The following is a 23511-nucleotide window of genomic DNA, read 5'->3' as shown; positions in this document are numbered from 1 at the left end:
GGCTGCTTGGGGCGGCATAGCCTCCCCTAACCAGCCCTCCATACAATTTCCAAAACCTGATGCGGCCCTCAGGCCAAAAAGTTTGCCCACCCCTGCTTGTGTTCTTGAGTGTAACAGGACTAATGACAAGCCAGAGCCCTCTCGAAAGGCCGAATCGTAGGAGTGCCGCCGGAGACAACGGGAGTTGAGGGTGCTCAGCACCTTGCAGAATAAGGCCTTAAGAATCGCTGCTAATCATAAAAGAAACACAAACAGTGGTGCTGAGGTAATGGCAAAAGATTTCATTAGTGCAATTAACATTTATAATGGTATGTTCTTTAATAGAGAATTTAAATAAGGCTTTGAATAATTACACACACTAAAACTAACATTCCATAACCTTATTCCACGTGGAAAAGCGGCAGAAAACCCTCCCTGCCCTACAAGGTCCAAATACGAACAATTACATTCAAGAAGAGGTGGCTTCCGAAAAAAACCAAACAATTAATTGTTTGTTGCATCATCGGCTCTTTCAAGTCTCCTTGCTCCCTCAGCGTGAGAAACATGTGAAGAGCAGATACACAGTACATTCACCATGGTGGGAGGTGGGGCTTTGGCCAGCAAAAAATGCCAAGTAGCGCTTCCCAGTCTGGAATCTCACCCAAGTTCTTTATGGTGATGGAAGCTCCTGAAAAGAACAACTGAATGTTTTTACACAGAGGAAGGTGAATTCTCTCCTCCCCACCCAAACAAGTTGTGGATAATTATGGAAGCTTGAAAAGAAATGATGTGGGCATGTGTGTTTATGGCTCAAGTTCTCCTTTTAAAAAACCACACACAAAAACAATGGGGGGGATGAGAATCAAAGCAGCATATGAAATAGTAATAAACGGTTTCAAAGTCTGCACTGTCCAGCAGAACCAGGAATTATCATGTGTTTGTTTTGTTCCTGACAAATCCAATCTACACTGGATATGTAAAAAACAAGGGACCGTGTCACCAAAAAACAACCTACACCTTGTATAGTCTTTAAAAAAAAAATAAAAACAAGCGTTGGCGAAAGCTCAGAAAAACTTGTCGTCAATTCGGAAGTGGGGCCTCGTGACGTCGTCTGGGTTGATGAAGACCGAGATGGATTTCCCTGGGTTCTCAGTCACCAGCTGTTGCAGTTTTTTGGCTAATCGGTCATCAGGCTGGCTGGGGTCCCCTCCGTCTGACTGCGGGGAGGGGATGCTGCTGGTGCTGCCTCGCCTTTGGAGCTCCAGGGTTAGCCGGTTAGCAGCTTTAACGTGCTCAATGGCAGTTCGGAGATGCTCTGCAGGATCCGAGCGGACCGAGGACAGCTTCCGGGCATGCAGCATGACTGTCTCTTCGGACAGGTGCTCCAACATGTTGCACTGGGGGATGAAGTAATTGGGGCACATCTTATTGACCAAGCAATGTTGCAGGTCGTCAATGAGCCCCAGTAAGAAGTGGGCAGCATAATCCTCTTGAGCCAAGTAGTTGGCTGGGAGCCGGTCGCACGCCCACAGCATCATGCTCCGCAAGTGATATGGACTAATGGCTTTGGGGCGGGAGAGGAGTTTGATGATGATCGCTTTGCAGGCCTGGTAGGCTTGCATGAGGCTGCTGGAGATGCACTTCTTCAGCTGCACTTCGCTTCTGGCGAACGACAGCCTCCACTCATTGTCCTTCTTGCCTTTGTAGGAACAGGCAGGCACTAGATAAAACCCACTAATGACTTCCTCCTCCGTGATCTTCCCATCCCAGAAGTGGTTCTCCATCAGCCAGCTCTGGGCCACCGCTGGCCACCCTTTGAAAGACACTACGGGGACAATATCATACAGCATGCGGCTGCTGCCCACTCCCAAGATGGTGGATATTATAGTTCCGTTCTTTTCCACCTTTTCTACTTTGGGCATCCCTCGCTGCGGCTTCTTCTGGATCTCAGACAAGACGATGCTAATGGAGTCATAGAACCAGTCCGCCACTTTCGTAGGAGAGAAGAAATAATTGGTGGCCCCATTGATATGGTCCACAATTGTGCAGCAGTCTTTCCATTTACTTATAGTACCTTCGTCGAACAGCCGAAGGCTCAGCCACGAGTGACACAGAGCCGAGTGGCGCATGTCCAGCGTGACTGGCTGGTTTCGGTCGTGCAGTTTCAGTGCTGGCACCAGAAGGGTGAAGTCCATGTCATAGTCTGTTCCTCGAGCGTAAACATTTAATTCGTCGAGATCGAGATCCACCACACCTTCCCGGACCCCACCTGAAAGGAGCAGGTACTCGTTGGCTACTGGGAGCTTTTGGTCCAGCTTCTGCACCATCCCTGCAAGAGAAACCAGAGTCAGAAAATGGGACGGATTTTTGGATTGCATGTTTAATTCACATTAAAAGCTACTGTGTGTCAAAGATGACATACAACCACCATGGAAATCCAGCACTGCTCATATAGGCTACAGGAGACACGAGTCTGAGGTCTTGTCTAGAAGAGTTAGCGTAGCAAGCTGGGGTGGAAATTTATAGCGCACGGGTGTGCCACACGCTAACTGGCCCTGTGGACACTGCTACTGCACACTAAAAGTTCCCCAGCATGCTTGGACAGCAGCAGGTCAATGCACGCTAGTGAACTTTTAGTGCAAGATAGCAAGGTCCACATGGATGCTGAGTGTGTGCCAGACTACTGCGCTGTACATTGACAGGCCCACTTGCCACACACTAACGCTCCATCCTGACAGCCCTTGGACAGTGAGCCTCTGCCAAGGATAAAGCCAGTCCCTGCTCCCACAGAAGTCAACAGCAGGGCCCCTTTTCAATGCAGGGATATGTTGTCTAGTTAAAACAGGCTGATTCTGAATATCATACTTAGCAGTACTGGATGGAAAGAGCAAAGGGCTTTGGAAAAAATTGTCAGGCTATTTCTAGACCTAAATTTAACTCCCGTTAAGCCCTGCCAAAACCAGGTTTAGCTGTCTAGCTAGTAGGGCTCCCGCCGTTGAGTAGCCAAGCGCCTCCCACTAATTTCAAAATACAAATGTTAACACCGCCTCCCTCTCCGTCCATACCTTTCTTGCTTCCGCAGGGGAAGGGCAGAGCTGGATTAGCAGGTAGGTTTTTTGGTTTGTGTTTGAGTGTCTCTGTGGAACTTACAGGGAAAGCTAAGCCAGAGAAATGGACTTTGCATTTAGTTCTGAATTCAGTGAGGTCTGTGGTTGTTTCCCCATCTTTATGGGAGGGAATTTCACAGAGTAACTCCACTCGAACATCCTGATTGACTTAATTTGGAAACTAATCCTTCAGGTTGCAAGGAAAGTGGCATTCCCTTAATGACTTGCCCTAACTCCCACGTGAATGTGAATACTGGACTTCTACTGTCATTGCTAAACAAACCACACCACTTTTTTGCCCCCTATACAGTGCAGAAGTTAAAATTTTTCATTTTTGTTGAGTTTTTAAAACTTTTAATTAAGAACAACAGGAGAGACTTAACCACTGCAACATTCAAAACAAAACACCACATTGCACTCGATTTCTAAGTCAACTTAAAATTTTAGGCTTAAAAATTAACTCCCTTTTGACCACTTGACTGTTTGAAAGCCAATGTCACTATTTGAGTTGGTCTTGTTGTTAAAGATTCAGGACTGGGAGTTACGCTTTCCTCAGGCTCCCTGTATAACTTCAGGCAATTCAGTTAGCAGGACCGTGCCTCAGTTTCCCATTTGTGAGAGGAGGATCAGGATACTCACCCACTTTGTCAATGGTTTTAGTTTGCTTTGAGATCTGCAGTTATAAGATACTGGACAGTTGCATTATCCCCCCGGACCACCAGTACCATACTACACATTTTGAGGTGTCACTCTGGGAGTCATTTATTTCTTGGCACACATTTGATAAAGTAGCCTCGTGCCCCGCTTTTTTCCATCTACATTACTGATGCCGGATTGAACCCTTCCACTACCAGGCTTAAACAGGAACACAAAGGAGAGCAAGTTGGCAAGGAGGGGGAGTGGAGAGAGGAAAAGCAGTTGGTCTTTAACTAAAGGCCACGCAATATGGTGCCAGAAACCACAAAGGGACACTTCACTGCAAGGTTTATCCCGGGTGAAAGCACCACAACACCTGGGTGAGAGGGTTTTGTGTGTGGATCGGAAAGGGGTTGGGACAACCCCAAGTAAGATTCTGGTCTCTCTCTGCGGTGAAGACAGACTCTAATCACCCTCTGGACAGAGAGCTGGCTCTGGGTCTTAACACAGATTTCCGACAATTCTCCCCCTCATTTAACGTTTCGCCTCCATCTCCATTCAGCTTTCAATTTCTTCCTGAAGAACTGAAGTTGCTCCCTGCAAGTGCCCTTCACCCTCCCTGCCCCAAGTCGGGGTCACCTTCCTGCCAGCTGAGAGCCATGGCCGTGGTTCTCTTCCCTCCACACAGTCCTGGCCTCAGGGAGAGAAATGGCTCCGGAAGAGCGGGAGAGTCTGGCCTCCCTCACGCCAGCCCTGCTCTGTGATCTCCCCATACGTGGCCCCTGCTGTCACCCCCAAAGGTGGTTTGAGGGGGCTTAGTTACATGGTGGGCTGTATTAGCCTGATGGGTGGAATTGGGGACCAGGCCTGTCTCCCTGGACCAGGTAGCGTCGCTCACTCCTACCTAGTGTCCAAAAAAGTGCACCCGATGCAGAGTCCTGCTGCCCTCTCTGCCAGACGCTGCCCTGACACTCTGCCCCCAAACACTTGCTTTTTAGGGCGGAGTCGTCAGCCAGCCTACGCAGCCATGCAGGGGGGAAAGGGGACAAGGCTCCCTCTGACTCGCCTGCCCGGGCTACTCACATCCTGGGGTCATGATGAGAGGAGGGGGGCAGCCACCACCAGGCTGGGAGTCCCCCCCTTCCAACACACCAGCCAATGCACCCTCTCCTCCTTCGCTCCCACGACACGCCCGCCAGCAGCGCCTAGCCAGGGCAGAGGGAGAAGCAACCTGTGCTGGTGTAAGCTTGGCAAAGCTTACTCCCCCCAGCGAGCAGGGCCAGAACTGTGACTCTGGCATAGTTAATGGGATCCCTGCTCTGTTCCTTCTGACCTGTGCTGCCCTACACACTGCCCCTTATGCAGGACAAGTTGCTAGGTACCAGTCCTGCCTGTAGGCTGGTCCAAACACTCCCTCTAACATAGGACCACAAGGTACCCCCCCACGGGTAAGTTTTCAGATATTCCCAGGGCCAGGATGTAAGAGAATTCTACGGAAATTACTCTTAAAACTTGCAGAAGTTGACAAATATATATTTCCTAAATACTTTTTTGGGGTGTGCTACAGGAGGGATAAAAATAATCTATTAAATTCTATAGGATGGCCCCCAAAAGCTAAGTACAGTACAAGAGAGATCACAGCATTACAACTTAGTCCTGTGGAGCACAGAGTCCCTGGCTGTTACAGCCCTGGTCTGGGCAGAATAGCACTCCATCTAATATTCCAAACATAACGACTCTTTCACTGTTTAAATCTACATTCAAGACTTCTGCCCAGTTAAGAATGTGAGCATGGAACACGTATTTGGCACTTTCCGCATCACTAATTGCACCTGATGTACAGCCACCAGCCAGACTCGCTTGGAAAGTTCTATATAAATGTAAATGGGGTTGGCGATTTCTCTGAGGAAAAACACAGAAAACTGGCTGCAAAGACAGAAAAATATTTTAAAAGCAAAACATTCAACACCAGCCCCATCTGAGGGTTAAACCCGCCAATACTCAGCACTTCCAGAATTAAAGTGTGTGTGTGTAAGAGAGAGAGAGACAGACACACACACACACACACTTTGTGAACCTTTACAAGCTGTCATTTGTCTCGTCTCATGTTAGAGGAAGGTGGTGGATGAACCCAAACAACCAACCTTCAAACCCGTGGGGCTCAGTAGGGGCAACAGCTGGGACAGGGGAAGATGGACCCATCTGTGAGCCAAATGTGGCAGGGCTCGCAGCAGCAGCGACTGGGTTCAGCTGGGGAGAAGCTTCTTCTGAGCCCAGGCTGCGGTGCGATTGTAAGAAGTTGCAGCTTTTATAGGGCTGAAGCCCCCTGGGTACAGCTAGAGGACCCCTGACCGTCTGACCTCCTGAGGTCCCTTCCAACCCTAACTTTCTATGTGAAGTGCACTCAACTAGATCTTTCTATGTGAAGCTGACAAGGCCCCTCTGCTCCCCTATGGTAAAACAAAACTGGAAGTGTTAGTTTCCCATTGCAAAGCCATCCGAAATGCCAGCAGTCAGAGAATGCTTTTGATAAGCAGTCTGCAACTCTTCTAGAGATAACAGCCTGTGTGTGAGCTCCACTACCAGGCTAGTCTGCAAGTTCTCAGAAATTTGAAAGGAGAAAGTGTAATAAATCACCAGCCACTCTTTTCCTTGCAGACATCTGGATCTACCAGCCCATCGGGAACTGCGAAGCATTAATGTCCACACAATGGCTACAGGAGATGAACCATTGGTCTGTCAAAATCTCTCTGCCTGGAGAGCTGCAGATTTTAAATCCAAGCCCATCTGAAGCTTGCATCCTTTCCCCTCCAGACACTGCAGCATGAGCACCCGCTGATCAAAAATAGCAGGAGCTCCAGCATGCAGCCAGAGAAAGAATCTCTGTGAGTGGTTAGGACCAGCAATGCTGCTACATTTGAAGACCACAGAGTAGGGGTTTGAAACAGGGTCTCCTCCATTTAAGATGTGCACAAGCCATAAATGAAAGGCTCTGTGAAGAGCTGAGCTGGTCACGTACAAGATTCAGTGAGGTTTTTAGGAGGCCTATGGACTTTGCTAAGCACTCAAACCAGCCCTCTTATTTACAATTCTATTGAGTATTTGAAAATATATAAAGGAATATCACATGAGAACAGTAAACTGAGCATCCTATTTTGGCATCAAGCCTCACAATTGATTGGGCCAAATCCAAAGTAGCAAATGTATACCCAGCTGACTCAGGCCGATCTAGTCTAGCAAGGCTGGGAATATTAAAGAGGCAGGATATGGTCCAAGTGAACTGAAGTCCTAATATTTGAGAAACAACTGTGGAAGGCCAGGCATCAGGACTGTTGGTTTCTCCTCTTGGTTCTGGAAGCAGATTGTGGTTTAGAGGTTACAGACACTGAAATATGACAGGTCCCTGTTTAAATCATCTTTAGGGACTGAACCCAGAACCTGTGGATGCAAAAGCATGAGCCTCTACCACCTGGGATCAAAGATCTGATCTCTCAACATTAAGGCAGGAGAGGAGTCATAGACCTCTACCTATGGCCTTGCTGCTAGAGGGTAACACAGAGCCATATGTTGTCAGAGTGGATTACAGAAGTACTTCATTTTGGCATGTTCCCTCTGAAAGCTTGTTTGGCAAGTAGCTACTTGGCTTCAGAGACCTGGATTCTTTCCCCAGTTCTCTCTGAGGTGAGATCACAGAAACTCTGTTTTCTTACCTATGAAATTAGCGAGTACTGCCCCAAGGTATGAAATCTTGGCTCTTCTTAAGGATTGTTAAACATAAAAGAATTAAAACCAGCAGTCAGTGGAAGCTCTGGGACCAGAGCCCACAGTCACAGAGCTTGTCATTTAGCGCACATTCCACTAGGCTACACTGTGTGTGCGAGAGAGATTATTTTTGTTAAAATAAATCACTGTCCTTTTAATAACAGGAAACGTGATCTATTTTTATTCCCACATCCTGCAAGGGAAAGGAGGGCAGAGCATTACAAAAGGAGGAGGAGGGGCGAGCTTTACCTAACTTTTCCTTTTGGGATATATCCTCGAATGAACTGGGATGCTTCAAGGCACAAGACACAACATATCCTGTACATTAAGTAATGCAGAGAAGCTCTCAGCCCATTACGGTATTTCAATGTGAATTGATTTCACAGCAGCCACTGTGCATGCAGGGCTCTGCTTCCACCCAAGGAGATACTTCATGCAAATAAGCAGATTTACAGTCCCCTCTACAGAGAAACTGACCATGAAATGAAACACCACCGTCTTCTCAGACATCCATTCATTTCCTGATCTTTCATCTAGCCTTGATGTCTTACTTAAGCAGCTATAGCTAGAGAATAAGGAAAGCAAGCACCAGCCTGAAAAAAGGGAGATAGGCTATGCTAATAAGACCAACCTGGTCTCATCAGGTTAAACCTTGTGACCTCCAGTGCAGCCCGAGTACCCGGAATGCAGCAGAAAAGCCATCTTTCTGCTGCATGGGGAAGAGGAAGACCTCCCAGAAAGCATACAGCCCAGTCTCTTATGCGCTCTGGATAAGCATCAGAATATGCACTGCTTCTCTGGGACAAGCTGGAGCTCCAGGGGCTAGATCTGCCATGTTTCCATCTCCACCAGGTTGGCGACAGGGACAGTTGCTTTGCAGATCGTTAGTGGCCTGCTGGTGGAAGCAGCAGAAGGGATATACCAAGCAAATGCGTACCCCGGCCAGGCTCCCCCCAGCCCAGTGTCACCCACTGCTCAGCCTGGACTATCTCCTCCAGGCAGCGTGCACCTTGAGCTGCCATATCTTCACGCACGCTGGGCCCCACGCTCTGTCTCAAGTGTCTCAGGTGTTAACATAGTCCCATATCAGATTGTTTCCCCCACCCCTGCCTGTTTTATATCCTACTAGGATACAGGGCAAGCACTAGTCCACTGAACTCTGCAGCCTCTGAAAACCAGCCAGCCCGAGTTGCTACAGAGCATATGGCCCAGAGCTGGTAAAGGATTGCTGTGAAAGCAGCAGCAGCGAACCCAGGACTGCAGGGAGGGCAGGGACTGGTCCTGAGGGAAGAGCTTGGAGACTTGCTAGAAAAAAAACAAATGAGAGCTTATGGGAAGGGAGAGCCTGCAGCCTGCGGGCAGCCGTGCACCGGAGTTCAACAAGAAAGCTGTGCTAACCAGCCATTATGCCTTGCTACTGCACTTTCTCCCGTCACCTCTTGACTTCGCCATCAAATCGGACCGGAGGCGAAGCACAGAGCCACACAGCATCAGCTGTTAAAAATAGCTGCACCACACGACAAGCGCCCAGCTTCTGCCCCTCAGCCCTTGTGTAGCTTGGAAAAAATAGCCCCCCCGGCACGTGCACAGAGCACCACTCCCGCTGGCTGCCCAGGTTTGGCCTAGGATTTGGGTGTGTTCTATGGAGACTCAATGACCCTGGGACACTCCCAGAACCATCCAGGAGACAGCGCTAAGGCACTGCGGGCCCACGCCAACAGCCACTGCTCGTGAAGTCACACAAAGCAACAGCTCAGCTTCCGTTTAAAACAGAAATGCCCATTTCTAGCCCACATTGTTGGAAAGAAAAGCTTGGCCATGGGACCCAGATGTGGAAGAGGCAGAGGTGCCTGCCTGAGTCTGCACGGAGCCTGGAACAGACTGGGAAAAGATGGGACTGCCTCGTGCTTCTCAATGGGGTGTTAACACCCAGGCCCAGGGCCACGCAGGTGTCCTGCCAACCCTACCCCAGCAGAGGCTGCGTGTGGTAGGTGGGGAAAAGTGCAGCGTGCCCAGTCCCTGCACCCAGCAGGTACAGCCCAGCCGCTGGAGTATGAACTAGGACAACTGTCTGCTGCCACCCCGGCCCCTTTAGGCAGTTGGGGGAGGAGGTGACCCCTACAGATATCTTTCCTTGCTGCCCCCACGGGGAGGGGGTCCCTGCTGCTGCTGCTCCTTGGGAAACCAAGGGGCACTGGGCTGCTGCCTCTTGCACCTTGGATGAGAGGGGAGCTTCCCTCGCCCCCCCACTGCCATGGTCTGGCACAGCCTAGTGGTTACAGCACGAAACTGGGAGTCAGACTCTTGGGTTCTCCGCCAGTTCTGCCGGATTTGCTGTGTAACCTCAAGCACGACACATAGCCTCTCCTTGCCTCACTCCCCACATCTTTAATATAAAACCATTTCACTTCCCCAGGCAATTGTCACACTCGGCTGCTGGGGGAAATGCCGTGAAATTCCAGACTAATCAACAAAACATCAGCTCTGTCTACAGAACAAGGGCTGCGTCCAGGCCAGCCTTCCTGAGCTAGCTCAAATCCAGCAGGGCAGGTAACAACAGGGAAGACCGGGCAGCATAGGCAGGTACCAGCTCAGCACAGACCCTAGGTACGTACTCTGCTTGCCAACCTGCTCCGAATTACAGTGGACGAGAAGCTGGATATGAGTCAGCAGTGTGTCCTCGTTGCCAAAAAGGCCAACGGCATATTGGGCTATATCAGTAGGAGCATTGCCAGAAGATCGAGGGAAATGATTATTCCCCTCTATTCGGCACTGGTGAGGCCACATCTGGAGTACTGCATCCAGTTTTGGTCCCCCCACTGCAGCAGTGATGTGGACAAATCAGAGAGAGTCCAGTGGAGGGCAACAAAAATGATCAGGGGACTGGGGCACATGACTGACAAGGAGGGGCTGAGAGAACCGGGCTTATTTAGTCTGCAGAAGAGGAGAGTGAGGGGGGATCTGATAGCAGCCTTCAACTACATGAAGGGGGGTTACAAAGAGGATGGAGCTCAGCTGTTCTCAGTGGTGGCAGATGACAGAACAAGGAGCAATGGTCTCAAGTTGCAGTGGGGGAGGTTTAGGTTGGATATTAGGAAAATCTTTTTCACTAGGAGGGTGGTGAAACACTGGAATGCGTTACCTAGGGAGGTGGTGGAATCTCCTTCCTTAGATATTTTTAAGGTCAGGCTTGACAAAGCCCTGGCTGGGATGATTTAGTTGGGGATTGGTCCTGCTTTGAGCAGGGTGGGGACTAGGTGACCTCCTGAGGTCTCTTCCAACCCTGATATTCTGTGATTCGATGAAGCCTGTTCTGTACCACCCTCACTGCTACTGGTCCCCGCACTAGCTGCATTCAAGCTAGCTCAGGCAGGGTAGCTGGGGCACAGCTTTCGTCACGTAGGCACGGCCAGGGTCATTTACAGAAGCGCAAGAGCCAGCGGTTTGCAGTTCTTTGGGAATCCTACCACAAACAGCAAATCCTGGGGACTGTTCTCCCTGTTGCAGGAAGGAACATTCTGCAAAGGAAAACCCACTGCAGCGTTCTCCCACCTTCCCCTAGAGCAGCGGTTCTCAAATGATGGGGCGGGCCCCCGAAGGGAGGTGTGGGAACATGTCATGGGAGGCGCGAGCTGTGTGCTTATTTCCCGCCACCCCTTGACAGTCAGCCCTGGGTGGCTGGGGGTCGTGCAGAAGGGCCGTGCACACCCAGGAGGCGGGGATAAAGGGGACAGCTGGAGCCCCGCCACCCAGGTTCTCCTCCCCTCTCCAATCCTCAATCCCTCACTGGGAGGCAGCCCTGGCTGAGGCTCTCCCCACTCCAATCCCTCACCTGGAGGCAGCAGGACTCTGATTGTCAGCAGCACAGAAGCAAGGGTGGCAATGGGGTGCTAAGTCTGCTGTGAAAAGCGATATTGACAGATAACACTTTTCATATCGCCCGCCGCTGCTCTCCGCTCCGCCTTCGGAGCCGGGCTCCCGGCCAGCAGCCGCTGCTCTCCGCTCCGCCTTCGGAGCCGGGTGGCAGTACTTGTGGGGCAGGGGACAGCGAAAATGACTACAGACACAAAGAAGTGGGGCCCGATCAAACAAGTTTGAGAACCACTGCCCTAGAGTGACTCGCACCTAATTCCAAGGGCTTCATTAAAGGCGGCTGATGCGTCTGCTTTAATGTAAGCGATGTGCACTCGGTGAAGGTGTGCGCAGATTCTTCCATTCCTCTTGCTAATTGTAAATCTATTTGTGAGCAGTGCAAGTTCCCATTCTATTGAGCAAACAGAAGAGTGAGCTCTTTAAAGCAGTCTTGAGTTACAAAGCGCATGTTAGGGGAGTGTTGACAGAAGCACCCTTGGGGGGAGTCAAAGTGGAAAGAATAAGCCATGTGATGCCAATTCAGTCCAATATGGGAGGCAAGCCAAGCAAGCAATTCTTTGCGGATTGCTATGCTGGAGCCCTATAGATTTTTCTCCTTTTAGCCATCTTTTGTGAGCAGGCTGCAGAACACACGGCAGGTAACTAGCACTCTTGATTTAAAAGTCAAGCTTTTATCTCTATGCTTTCTTTACAAGATCAGGAAGAAACTGGGACACTACTTTCTTTTAACTTCATGCCTCTGTCAGAATCCTTACTGTGAGCAGATATCCTGTATGTTGAGGCCTAAGGGTGATCGGAAAAATGTAAATTAGACTCTGGGAGTCAGATTCTGATCACCAACTCATGGTGCAGGAACGACGCTGTTCATCCAATGGAGTTACTCTGTATTTTCACCAGGGAAGCTGAGATCAGAATCTGGCCCTGAAAGCAAAGCACAGAAAGAGGATCACAAATTGAACAGAGGGACATCATGGTCTGAATAAGGACCATGAGTTTGGAGGGCAGTAGTCAAGCAGGGGAGAGGGAAGAACGGATAGAAAAGACATAATCAGCAAGTAGCTTGATGGTGCTCTGTTTAACATTAGAAAGCATTGTATATTTTACTCTTGAAATTTGTTTCCTTGACATTGGGCCTCCATTTATTTAACCAGAATATGATTTCTCATAAACACTCAAGTTATATTTTCAGTCATCATTGTTCCACTGATGGAAATGCACCCCTACAACCTGCACATGTCATTACAAACCAAATAGAAGGTGGTGACAATTCTGTCTTAGGATACCTCTGTGACCCAGTTCAAAAAGGATCCTTTATCCAACACGGCAGGAAACATGAGTCTTAACGAGGTGAGCTGCTTTGGCACAAACAAAAAAAAACACAAAAAAACCCACACACCTTGAACTCCCCTGTCAGGAGCTAAAGAAAACTAGGCTAAAACACTGAAGTCTCTGGCAAAATCTTTGTTGAATTTGATGGGTCAAAAAGTGGCTTTTTGCAGACAAGGCTCTGGTAATCTCACTCGATCTCTTTTTTTAGGAAGTGTTTTACTGCCACTTTCTTTCAAAGTGTGTGTCATTAAATGAACCTGCCCTTTGAAGGAGAGCTCAAGAGAATTTTGAGAGCTCAAGAGGATTTTTTAAATATTATTTTGGGAAACTATTTTTAAAACCTCACGTTGAAAGTCAGGGGTTGCTACCTTGTGGAAATTGGGTAATGTAACGCCAGGAGCATGAGCCAAAAGGAAAGAAATGATGACTCTGAAAGAGCCAAGAGCTGGAGACGCCAGCCATCCAATGCACCCACACGCCCTCCCCAAAATAAGGCTGCAGCTCTAGGATTAGGACACAGAGCAGTTAGTGGAATTTCATTGATCTCTGATGGCACTAGTACATAGTTTGGGCAGCCTTTTCATTAAAAAAAGTCTCATAAGTAGTATTCACCCCAAATCACTGTGCCCGCCAATTAACTACTTTAAGCTGCAGATGTTTGCACCCCAAGTTACTACCTAACTGGTGCCCTGGTACAGCATTTATCTTTTTGGGGGTTTCCAGCCTCTCAGCAGTGCTGCAGCGATTGCATCCCAAATAAGCTCTAGAAGCAATACTAGAATCCACCCATGCCCCTGGTGGGCAAAGAGAGCCCGGTTCTGCCCCCACCTACATCCCTGGGGTGCTGCTCAGGTGTGACCAAGAGGGAGGCTTCAGCCCAGGAGCTTTTGCCTTGGAAGAGACTCAAGGCGTTTACTCTTTTGGGGCCCAGTCCTGCAAGGTGACCGAGTGCTTTGAAGGAGGGACCCTGCAGCACCTGCCAGGTTTGGACCCCTATGACTTGTATTCAACACTTCCAGTCCCCACACTGCTAGCAGCATCTCTGCTGTTCCCAAACCCTGGCCAGCTCCTCAGACATCTGGCCTGACAGACACTGTGGCCTCAACTCAGCCCTGGTCTGCAGCTCATCTGCTCCCCGGATGCAGCTTTTACCACGCACCAAGCCCCACCTAGTGGACAGTCTCTCCGCCTTCCCCAACAAGTCCACCGGGTCAACATGGGCTACTGGTGAGAGGTGCCCTCCTGTGGCATCATGCGGGACACTGAAACAGAGGGCTGCCGCGGCTGTACCTGGGAAGAGACTGAAGTCGGACTTCAAAGCCCTCAGTGTTTCACGCAACGGAAACCCAGCGCAGGCTCAAACCTGACCAGTCGCTGCCAGGTGTCTCTGCTGGCAGGTCTGGCTGCCTCCCAGTGATGGTCACAGCAATTCTATACACACACAAGGAACAAACTCTGCTCGCAGTCACTCCCGGGAGCCTCCCAGTCACGCCAAGGAGAGGGGGCATGCAGTCCCATCAGGTCGAACTTTGACCAGAGTACGCACAGCACTTGGGGTTTCTCCAGGACGGCTTACTGCCCTTGGTACATACAGTTTGCTATTTGTCTTCTAGTCTCTAGAGTACAAATCGTTAAATGAGTCCACAGAGCCCTGTTTGCAGACAGCTCACGTGTGCTGTGCTCACAGAAGCACATCCACACCCAGTGTTCCCCCCCCACACCCTTTCAGTCGGTGTGAAACCAGGGGTGCACCGAATGTGGGAGGCAGTGGGGCTTAGAGATAGCACCCCGAACTGGGACTCAGGAGACCTGGGGTCTATTCTTGGCTCTGCCATTGGCCTGCTGTGTGATCTCAGCCAAGTCACTTCACCTCTGTGCCTCAGTTTCGCTATCTGTAAAATGGGGATACGGATACTGGACTCCCTCTGTACAACACTCCGAGATCCACTGATGAAAATGCCTATATAAGAACTAGACCTTGTTTTGCTGCTGCTGGGCCTGTACATGGATAGTTAGCACATAATTTTTGTCTCCAGTGACCCAGCCATGATATTTCACTTCCGTACCCGAGTCTGGCTGTTCTCTATGGAGACCACTGACACACTGCCTCCCATATTCTTCACAGTAATATTATTACGATTGTGGCATAATTGTGACACATTTTGTACAAGGCAGGCCCTGTGAGGTCTCATTGGAAAAGTGATGATTTGCTGTATGCATGTATCACTTTTGTATCTGAAGCTATAAATATTGACTAGGGATCTGTATTTCAAATGGGCTTACTCTGGGTGTGTGCCTGCGGGGTTGGGGATTATCCTGGCTGTAGCCTCTCTATTGTTGATTCATGCAGTGGCTGGTCAGCCTGCATGTAACTACAGCTGGCTGTGTCCCTCCCTGTGTGAATGCTGGTGGAAGTGTAGGCCGGGAGAGGGTCTACAGCTTGGGGGAGAGGGAGCCCAGGCTGGGGAGTCAGAGGGCTCAGTGGTACCCACGTTCCAGGTGGCACCCCAGGGTGGGGGAACCCATCACAATTACTTACAGACAGGGTAAACTCCTCCTAGAAACTTGGGCTTGCCATGCCCACCATAGATACGTTCCTGTTCTAAAACGATACTTCCCGGCTACTGGGCAACACAAGGATCTGGGTCCTTCCCTCACAAAATCTCCCATAAACCATTTGGCAAGAATAACTTTGTCTGCACTAGAAACGCGACAGCGGCTCAGCTGCAGTGTAGACACTCGCTACAGCAGGGGAGGAGTTTTTTCCAATCGTGGTAGTAAATCCACTTCCCCAAGAGGCGGTAGCTAGAAGAACTCTTCCATCACCCGAGCGCGGTCTACACTGGGGCTTGGGTCGGCCCAACTACGTCGCTCAGGCGTGTGGATCATTCACATCCCAGACCAAAGTACCTGAGTCAACCTGACTTTCTAGTGTAGACGAGCCCTAAGACTTGCTATACTCCCTCTTCCCCCACACCACCATCTGTATATGGAACCAATAATCAACAGAGGGAGACCTGATCACATCCTTCAGTATTTAGTGTCCAGTTTCTGATAACCCTGCAACAACTGCTCAAGCATGAAACCAGCAGCTCACATGCAACCAAACCATTCTCATACCCTCCATTATCCTACGGTTAAGTCTACTGGGCTGTATACTATGGGACATCTGAGAGCCACTGCGTGTGATAAGAATCCCAGATTACCCCCCTCAGACAGGAGAGGCCTGTGAGAGCGGGAATGGCATTTATGAGAAAGCAACAGGTTCCTTATAACGTGAGTGGGAGGGACAAAGATGCCCCCATAGTATTTCCCTCCAACAAAAGTCTCTCTTCCTCCTCGTCTTCCTATTTGCGACATCTCTGACGGTCCCAGCGCAGAATCTTTTACTTCAAAAGATGACCCAGTGAGGATCCCTTTAATAGTCTGTGTTGACCTTTATATTAGGTACGCATTCTGTTTCTAAAATTGTTTCCAGGCATTTCCATGGTGCTCATCACCACTGAGTGAATGCAGCTAGAACACTGGCTCGACAACTGGTTCAAAATAGGCACAAGGCACCTGCAGGCATAGAGGAGGAGGAAGCAAGGGATTAAGATCCACCCAAAATGTGGTTCTCCCTAAACAGCTGAACGTGCTCGACAGACCAGCACAGGTCCTCAACATGCAGCCACCTCCAGGGACCAGCTCGCCCTTCCACCAACCCCGTTAGATCCACACTGAGAGGGGTACTCCACACACAAATCGTTCCCGCATGCAAAGGGGACTTGAATACCTTCCAGGAGTGCTGCCATGGGGGGGCCAAGGGCCTGTGTTGGGAATGGGGAGGAGACGACACTGGAATATCCTCTCTCAACACCACAGAGTTTCTCAGAAAACAGGAACAGTTAACGTAGGCGGCAGGCTGGGGCTGCTTCACAGATCTACCCCCAGGGGACAGGGGAAGCCGCAGATCCGGGAGGGGGGGAGCACTGGCAGACCAGGTGACAGCTCTTGCCATGGCTTTAGGCCTCAGCCAAGCACTGACAAATTCACTGCTGGAAAACAGCCCAGCTCACCTGTGTGGTAGTCTGGTTAAGATGGCTAGTGGACTCGTAAGAAATGTGTTTAGACTTCATGGAATGCTTGTAAATTGAGGCCTGTATTAACCCTACTTACAATGCCGGTATCCCGAGCCATAAGGCAATACTGAAGTGTTTGTGCTATAGCTGTAAAACATTTGCTCTGAACAGTGTAACTCACCAACCAAGACAACCTCATTTAAAATGCTAAATCCCTGTCATAACCATAAGGGTAGCCTAAAATCCCTCCTTACCTGTAAGGGGTTAAGAAGCTCAAATAGCCTGGTTGGCACCTGGCCAAAGGAACCAACGGGATAAAAGATACTTTCAAATCTTGGGGGCGGGGGTGGGGGAAGAAGGCTTTTGTTTGTGCTCTTTGTTTACGTGGGACTGAGAGAGGGCCAGAGAGAAATCCATCTTCTCCAACCCATCCCAATCCAAGTCTCCAATACTGCAACCAGTAGAGGTAAGCCAGGCAAGGTGGATTAGTTTATCTACTGTCTTTCTTGTGAATTTCCCCTGTGTTAAGAGGGGAGGTTTATTCCTGTTTTCTGTAACTTTAAGGTTTTGCCCAGAGGGGGATCCTCTGTGTTTTGAATCTGAATACCCTGTACAGTATTTTCCATCCTGATTTTACAGGGATGATTTTTACCTTTTTTACTTTTCTTTTAAGAACCTGACTGATTTTTCCATTGTTCCAAGACCCAGGGGTTTGGGTCTTTGATCATTTTATAACCAATTGGTTAGGATATTATTCTCAAGCCTCCCCAGGAAAGGGGGTGTAAGGGCTTGGGGGGATTGCTGGGGGAAGAGGAACTCCAAGTGGTCCTTTTCCCTGGTTCTTTGTTAAATCACTTGGTGGTGGCAGCATACCGCAGTCCAAGGACAAATAGAGATTTGTGCCTTGGTGAAGTTTTTAACCTAAGCTGGTAGAAATAAGCTTAAGGGGGTCTTTCATGTGGGTCCCCATGTCTGTACCCTAGCGTTCAGAGTGGGGAGGGAACCCTGACAATCTCTATGAAAGGAATCGCCTCTTGCCCATCAGGAAGGGCTATCAGAATGAAATGAGCCATTGCGCAATAATCACAATACAAAGACTTTGCTACTTGCCCCTCCACAGGCTATGTGCAAGGGCTTGTCCCATCAGCTTGAATTCTGGAAGGAAATAAAGACAGCGGACATGAAGAGTTTGGCTGTTTGGACTTTCACAGGGCTGGAGCTACAAAACAGCCCTAAAAGACATTCAGAGCTAACAGATTACTGCAACTCTGTTACCTTTTGGAACCATTTGTAACTCATTTGTGTATACATGTTTGTCTGCTTTAACCTGTAAATAACTCATTTATTTTTCCTAGTTAATAAAGCCTTAGCTAGGGCATGTCTACACAGCATAGAAAAAACCCACACCTGGGTAAAATGAGTTTGTTGTCTTTCTTCCCCCTTTTATAGATGGGAAACTGAGGCACAGAGGTGCAGTGACTTGACAGAGGTCACAGAGTGGGCCAGTGGCAGAGCCAAGAACAGACCTCAGGTCTTCTGAGTCCTGCAAGGTGGGAGGACCCTAGAGCATGGGCTTCAGCCTGAACCCAGAATCCTACAGAGCAACAAAACAGCCCTACAAGCCTGAGTTGGCTGGCACGGGCCAGCCATGGTTTTTTCTTTGCTGTGTAGACAGACTCTTAGTTTACTATAAGACTATTTGTGTTGTCTTTGGTGTGAGATCTGAAATACAAACTGACCTGGGGTAAGTGACTGGTCTCTTGGGACTGGGAGCAACCTGAACGTTTTGTGATCCTTTGGCGCACAGCAACCATCACCAAGTCCAGTTTGCCTGGGTGGCACGACAGACTGGAGTGCCCAAGGGGACTGTCTGGTAAGATGGTTACACTGCTTCAGGTGTTCACATCGGTTACCGAGCTGGTGAAATCGAATTGTAGAACATGCAGCCAGTCTCGGGGGTCTGCCCTGATGCTGGTGCTCACCATTGTGAGCACGCTCCAGACAGCATGACGGGGGTCCAGTGGAGCTACGCTAGGGGAAGGCCTCCAGAGGACAGAGCAATGGGGGAGGAGGAAATGGAGCATCCCTGGAGGATGGGCTTGGCCTCCCACAGATCCTCTAGAATCCACCTTGTGCGCGGGTGACCCCTTGGCCTGTCTGATCAGACAACCCAGGGGCACCTTTTGGGGTGGCAGAGATTTCCTAATAATAAAAATCTCCTCCCAAGACTTTTGTTGTGGGCGTGGGGGGGGGGGGGGGGAGGGAGGGTGGTGATCTGGGTCCTGGGTCAGAAGGCAGTAGCGAGCTCCACACCCCTATACAAAGCATCAAGGCAGAAATAAACACAACTGTGACTGCAACCCCAGGATCTGAAGAGGGGGAACTTTCCCCAGCGGAGCAAACAGGGGCGCTCAGGTTATTTAGCACAGCAGAGAATGGCAAGAGCCACATTTTTACAGAATCAGGTCTGTTAAATACCCTCCTTAGCTCTGATGTACACCGAGTGCATTGAGCCCATATTGGATATGGGCATATTCCATAGCCACGGAAGAAAACAAGAATGGGTCAAACTCTCAGCTAGTGGAAAATGGTGCAGCTCCACTTAAGACAGTATTACAGATGTAGCCACTGGAGGGGATCTAAGTGGATTCCCCTCTCCCCCCACCCAACCCTGAACTTATTACTACCCTGGGGACAGCCCCTGAGAAGTGGCTGCAAGTCTCATGCATCCTCACACGCAATTGTTCCAGTTTTATCGCACTGAGGTTATACTAAGTGGGGCTGTTGCTACTTCTGCCAATGAACTAAGCCTGTTCTGTGACCTTGTGGGAACACCCGCCCTGCTTCCCCGGGTTAAAGAGCAGAGCAATGGCTTGGATAATCTAATAGGTTTTGCCATCGGCACACTCTCGGCATTTATAGTCACTTAGAAGCTTAAGTGCAAATGAACGTTGTCATCTGTTAGAGCAGTGACAGGTTTCAGAGTATCAGCCGTGTTAGTCTGTATCCTCAAAAAGAAAAGGAGTACTTGTGGCACCTTAGAGACTAACCAATTTATTTGAGCATAAGCTTTCATGAGCTACAGCTCACTTCATTGGATGCATTCAGTGGAAAATACAGTGGGGAGATTTATATACACACAGAACATGAAACAATGGGTGTTACCATACACACTGTGACGAGAGTGATCACTTGAGGTGAGCAGTGGTTCTCAACCGGGGGCCCCAAGCAGATTTCAGGAAGTCCACCAGGCTGGACCAGCATTAGACTCACTTGAGGCTCAGGGAAGAAGGCTGAAGCCCCACCGCATGGGGCTGAAGCCCTGGGCCCTGAGCCCTGACACAAGGAGCTGAAGCCAAGGCCTGAGCAATGTAGTTTTGTGGGTGCCCCTGTTGTGTGGGGCCCCAGATAATTGCCCTGTTTGCAACCCCCTAACGCTGGCCCTGGCTTTGATATGCAGAAAACCAGTTATTGTGCACAGGTGGGCAGTGGAGTTTTTATAGCATGTCTCGGGGGGGCTCAGAAAGAAGAAGGCTGAGAATCCCTGTGTTAGAGGATTTGGCAGAAGGTGCCATGTCAATTTATCAGGAGCTAGAGTGAGGGAATCACGCTCACTAGCTCCATCTAGCGGTCCATCACTCCCTGAGAACAATGGCCTGACAGCTGCAGCGTTAACCTTTGACCGAGGAGCAAGAGCAATTTAGAGAGTCAGTAAAACAGAGAACCTAACTGCTGCAGCTCCAGCTACCTCCACCTCATTGACAGGTGCCTTGCAACACGGTGGCAATATCGCTGAGTGGGGTGGAGCAGCCAGAGGCTTAATACTTCCACAACATAAAGACGGTCTCAGGAGTCGCTTAGCCAGCTGTTACGGTAACATCCTGGCACTGGTCACACTCTGATCGTCCCAGGTTCTCTGTTTTCCACTGGTCACATCCCTTCCACGCTATAACGAACGGGCTGGTTGTATGTGGCTGGAATTGCTCAGCTGCGCGGCACAGGGCCTATGCTGCTGTCAGCTCGCGGGGATTCTCCACCCCACAACCAACCATTTTCCACTAAGTGTGGCATAGCAGGAAGTGGAGATACAAGGCGGCCGCAGGCTGGTTGCAATACACTGTAAGGTCTAATCTCTTCGTTCTGGATCTATTCCAGAACAAAGCCTAGAATGGGCACAAGCTCACACCATCATGCTAGAGAACACCTACTGCCTTGATGAGCTGGTGAGATACCAGTAACTTCATTGATGGAAAGATCAAAAATACCCACAGGAAAAATTATTCCTGGAATGAATTTGTTTTAGCCTGTTGGTTCCCACATTCCCTTTTGCATCCAGACCTCCCCTGCCCCCTCCAGTGGTAGTACTGATTGTGCAAAAAACACGAGTTTGAGACCAGAGCAGTGCAACCATCGAGAGAAGCAGGAGATTCTGTTAAACCTCTGCAATCTTGGATTCTTCTTTAAGAAGTTATTTAGTCAGGAAATCCAGCTGCAAGCCTTGCCAGATTGCCAGTACATTTGAGTTTGGAGCCAGCTGGTTACACTGTGTTCACGCTCTCTTCTCTCACAGAATCTGGATACCTCAGAGTTCCCACGTGAAGCCAGGAAAGCACAGAGAGACAGGGATAATTTTTCACAAGCTCACTGAGTTTCAGGCTGCAGAACTGCCAAGCCAGCATATGGTCAAAAGAGTCAGGCCCCAAAAAGTCAGACAATTGTTTTAAACATCATGAGGGTTTCTTTTTGGGGGGAGGGGGTGTCTTTTCATTTGATTCTGGCTTTTCAACCTTTAATGTGCACTCAGGTCACATTTTCAGGCTTTTCTCTGCAAATATGAGGGCTAAAAAACTTTTTTATAAAAAAGAAAGTTGAGATTCTCATGCTATCACTGACTCCAGAAGCTGGGGCTTCAAGAAAAAGCATCAAATGTTGCCAGATTGGCTGATTTAGTTTAATTTGTCTTAGCCACAAGACCATCTTTTTTCACTATACATTGCTCCAAGACATTCAACCTCAATAGTTTCTATATTTATGTTAATAACTAAACAAATGCAAATTAAAGCTTTGCTCATAAGAAGCATACAATGGAGAAGGCGGATGAAAAAGGCTTAAGGTATACGACAGATCTAGATCATCTTCACAGGTACAATCAAAATTAGGAACCTCAAAGAAATCAAACATTTTAGGTCTAGTTTTTATAGCTGTTGTGATGAAAGTGCCCTTACGGAGGTTGTGTTTCTGCAGCACTCACCATCCCCAGCACAGAAGCTGTCCCTCAGTAGGGACACTATCAGCAGGCCATTCTGCTGAATATACGGCATCAGATAATAGCAACTTCACTGTCCCCTGCCAACAGCTGGACGCCATGGGGAGGAAGACCACAGACCCCCCAATTCACCACCTCAATCAACAGAACTGGGTATGCCAGAAGCACCAACGTGGAGACTGGCCCCTTAAGAAGGGCACGGTATTAGAAAAATCAAAATGAGGAAGCACAAATCGTGTCCAGAATCCTGTTTATTCAATCATGGCTGCTTTGGGGAAGGGTTGAGAAGAGAACGAAGCCCTGGCTTTTTAGTGGATACAAATAAAAGACGTGCAAATAAGAGCTTGCAAACACAAGACATGTACTGAGCGCCACGCTCTGCCTAGCTGAAGAGATCCTGCTGTGACAGACAGCGGCTGTACACGCCCAGGCTTTCATTTCTGCTCTGCACACACGCAGAGAGCGTTGGGGCACACCGACACCAAGCAGAGACACTCTCAACAGAACAGGTGCCTTCAGCACCCACGGCCCTGCAAGCACCGGCTCTCCAAGGCCGGCCTCGCCACCAGCAGGACCAAAGCATAAACCAGAGAGAACAAAGCCAGAGTGCACAATAAAACACAGCAGCCTGTTTATTTATCCATTCACAGGCTTTTCTGTGCTTCTCATCAGTGTAATCATTAGTCACCAAAAACTCTTCAATGGGCCTGTCCTCACAACACCCTGAGCAGCAGAGAAGTGCCGTGGATGGGGAAATGAGACCCAGCGACCTAACCGACACGCCAAGAACTGAGACTAGAACCCATGTCTAAGCTTCACTCCAGTTCTGCAGCCACAAGCGTGCCCTTCTCTAGCCCCCTCCCCTCCCAAAAGGATCACAGGGGAAGGGGAGGGGTGACTTCAGAGGAACTGCCAAGGGGAAGATGGTGGGGTCCAAAGCCCCTGGAGCGTGCTCCCACTGATGGGTCGAAAGAGGGATCATACTGGCCTTCGGGGTACATCACAAAGTAGAGAGCGAGAGAGCTCGTGTGTGTGTGTATACCGCCTATATTCCCTATCCATCCAAGCACCTGATGTGAGAACTTGTCAGTTGTTTTGCAAGTCATTCCAGGCTGATGGGTAGTTTACAAGCATCCAAAACATGTAGTTTCATAGTCAGTTGCTGATCTCATACCTGTTATCCAAACAGTTTAAAATCCAGGATTTAAGGAAGGGAAATATCCATGCCCTTTCTTAATCTTCGCCCACCCCTAACAATCCCCATAGCACTTGTGAAAGATACAGCAAGAAGGCAGCAGTTTCCTTACTGTGAAATTACCTCTTCAATCAGCAGATGGAGCAAACGCATTGGTTTTACTGTAGGATGCAGAGAGCAGATGGGGGGAAGGGAGGAGGGGGCTGGAGAAGAGCTGAAAACAAGGGGGTTTAGGTTTTTCCTATTGCACCTCTGGGGAAGGAAGGAGAAATCTCTCTCTCTCGCCACCCACCCTTCCCCCCA

The 23511-nt window shown here is 49.3% G+C and overlaps 1 protein-coding gene across 2 annotated transcripts in view; it reads right to left on the bottom strand.

Annotated features, from left to right (window-relative positions):
• Window positions 1-299: 299 nt before the first annotated feature.
• The window catches only part of MB21D2 (Mab-21 domain containing 2), an 82723-nt gene continuing 59511 nt past the window's right edge, over window positions 300-23511 (bottom strand). The window contains exons 1-2 of one of the 2 annotated variants that reach the window (XM_073358728.1): window positions 13977-14088; window positions 300-2308 (exon numbers count right to left, since the gene is read on the bottom strand). In XM_073358728.1, coding sequence (XP_073214829.1) covers window positions 1044-2306 — 1263 coding nt within the window. In that variant the 5' untranslated portion in view covers window positions 2307-2308; window positions 13977-14088 and the 3' untranslated portion in view covers window positions 300-1043. Of the gene's footprint in view, window positions 2309-13976; window positions 14089-23511 lie in introns of those variants that run through there. The other variant, XM_073358727.1, reaches the window with a different exon arrangement.

This window comes from Lepidochelys kempii, chromosome 9 (genome assembly GCF_965140265.1).
Source record: "Lepidochelys kempii isolate rLepKem1 chromosome 9, rLepKem1.hap2, whole genome shotgun sequence".
In the NCBI taxonomy this organism is placed as follows: Eukaryota; Metazoa; Chordata; order Testudines; family Cheloniidae; genus Lepidochelys; species Lepidochelys kempii.
Note: the sequence above shows the minus strand (reverse complement) of the source record. Positions and strands in the feature narration are given on the sequence as shown.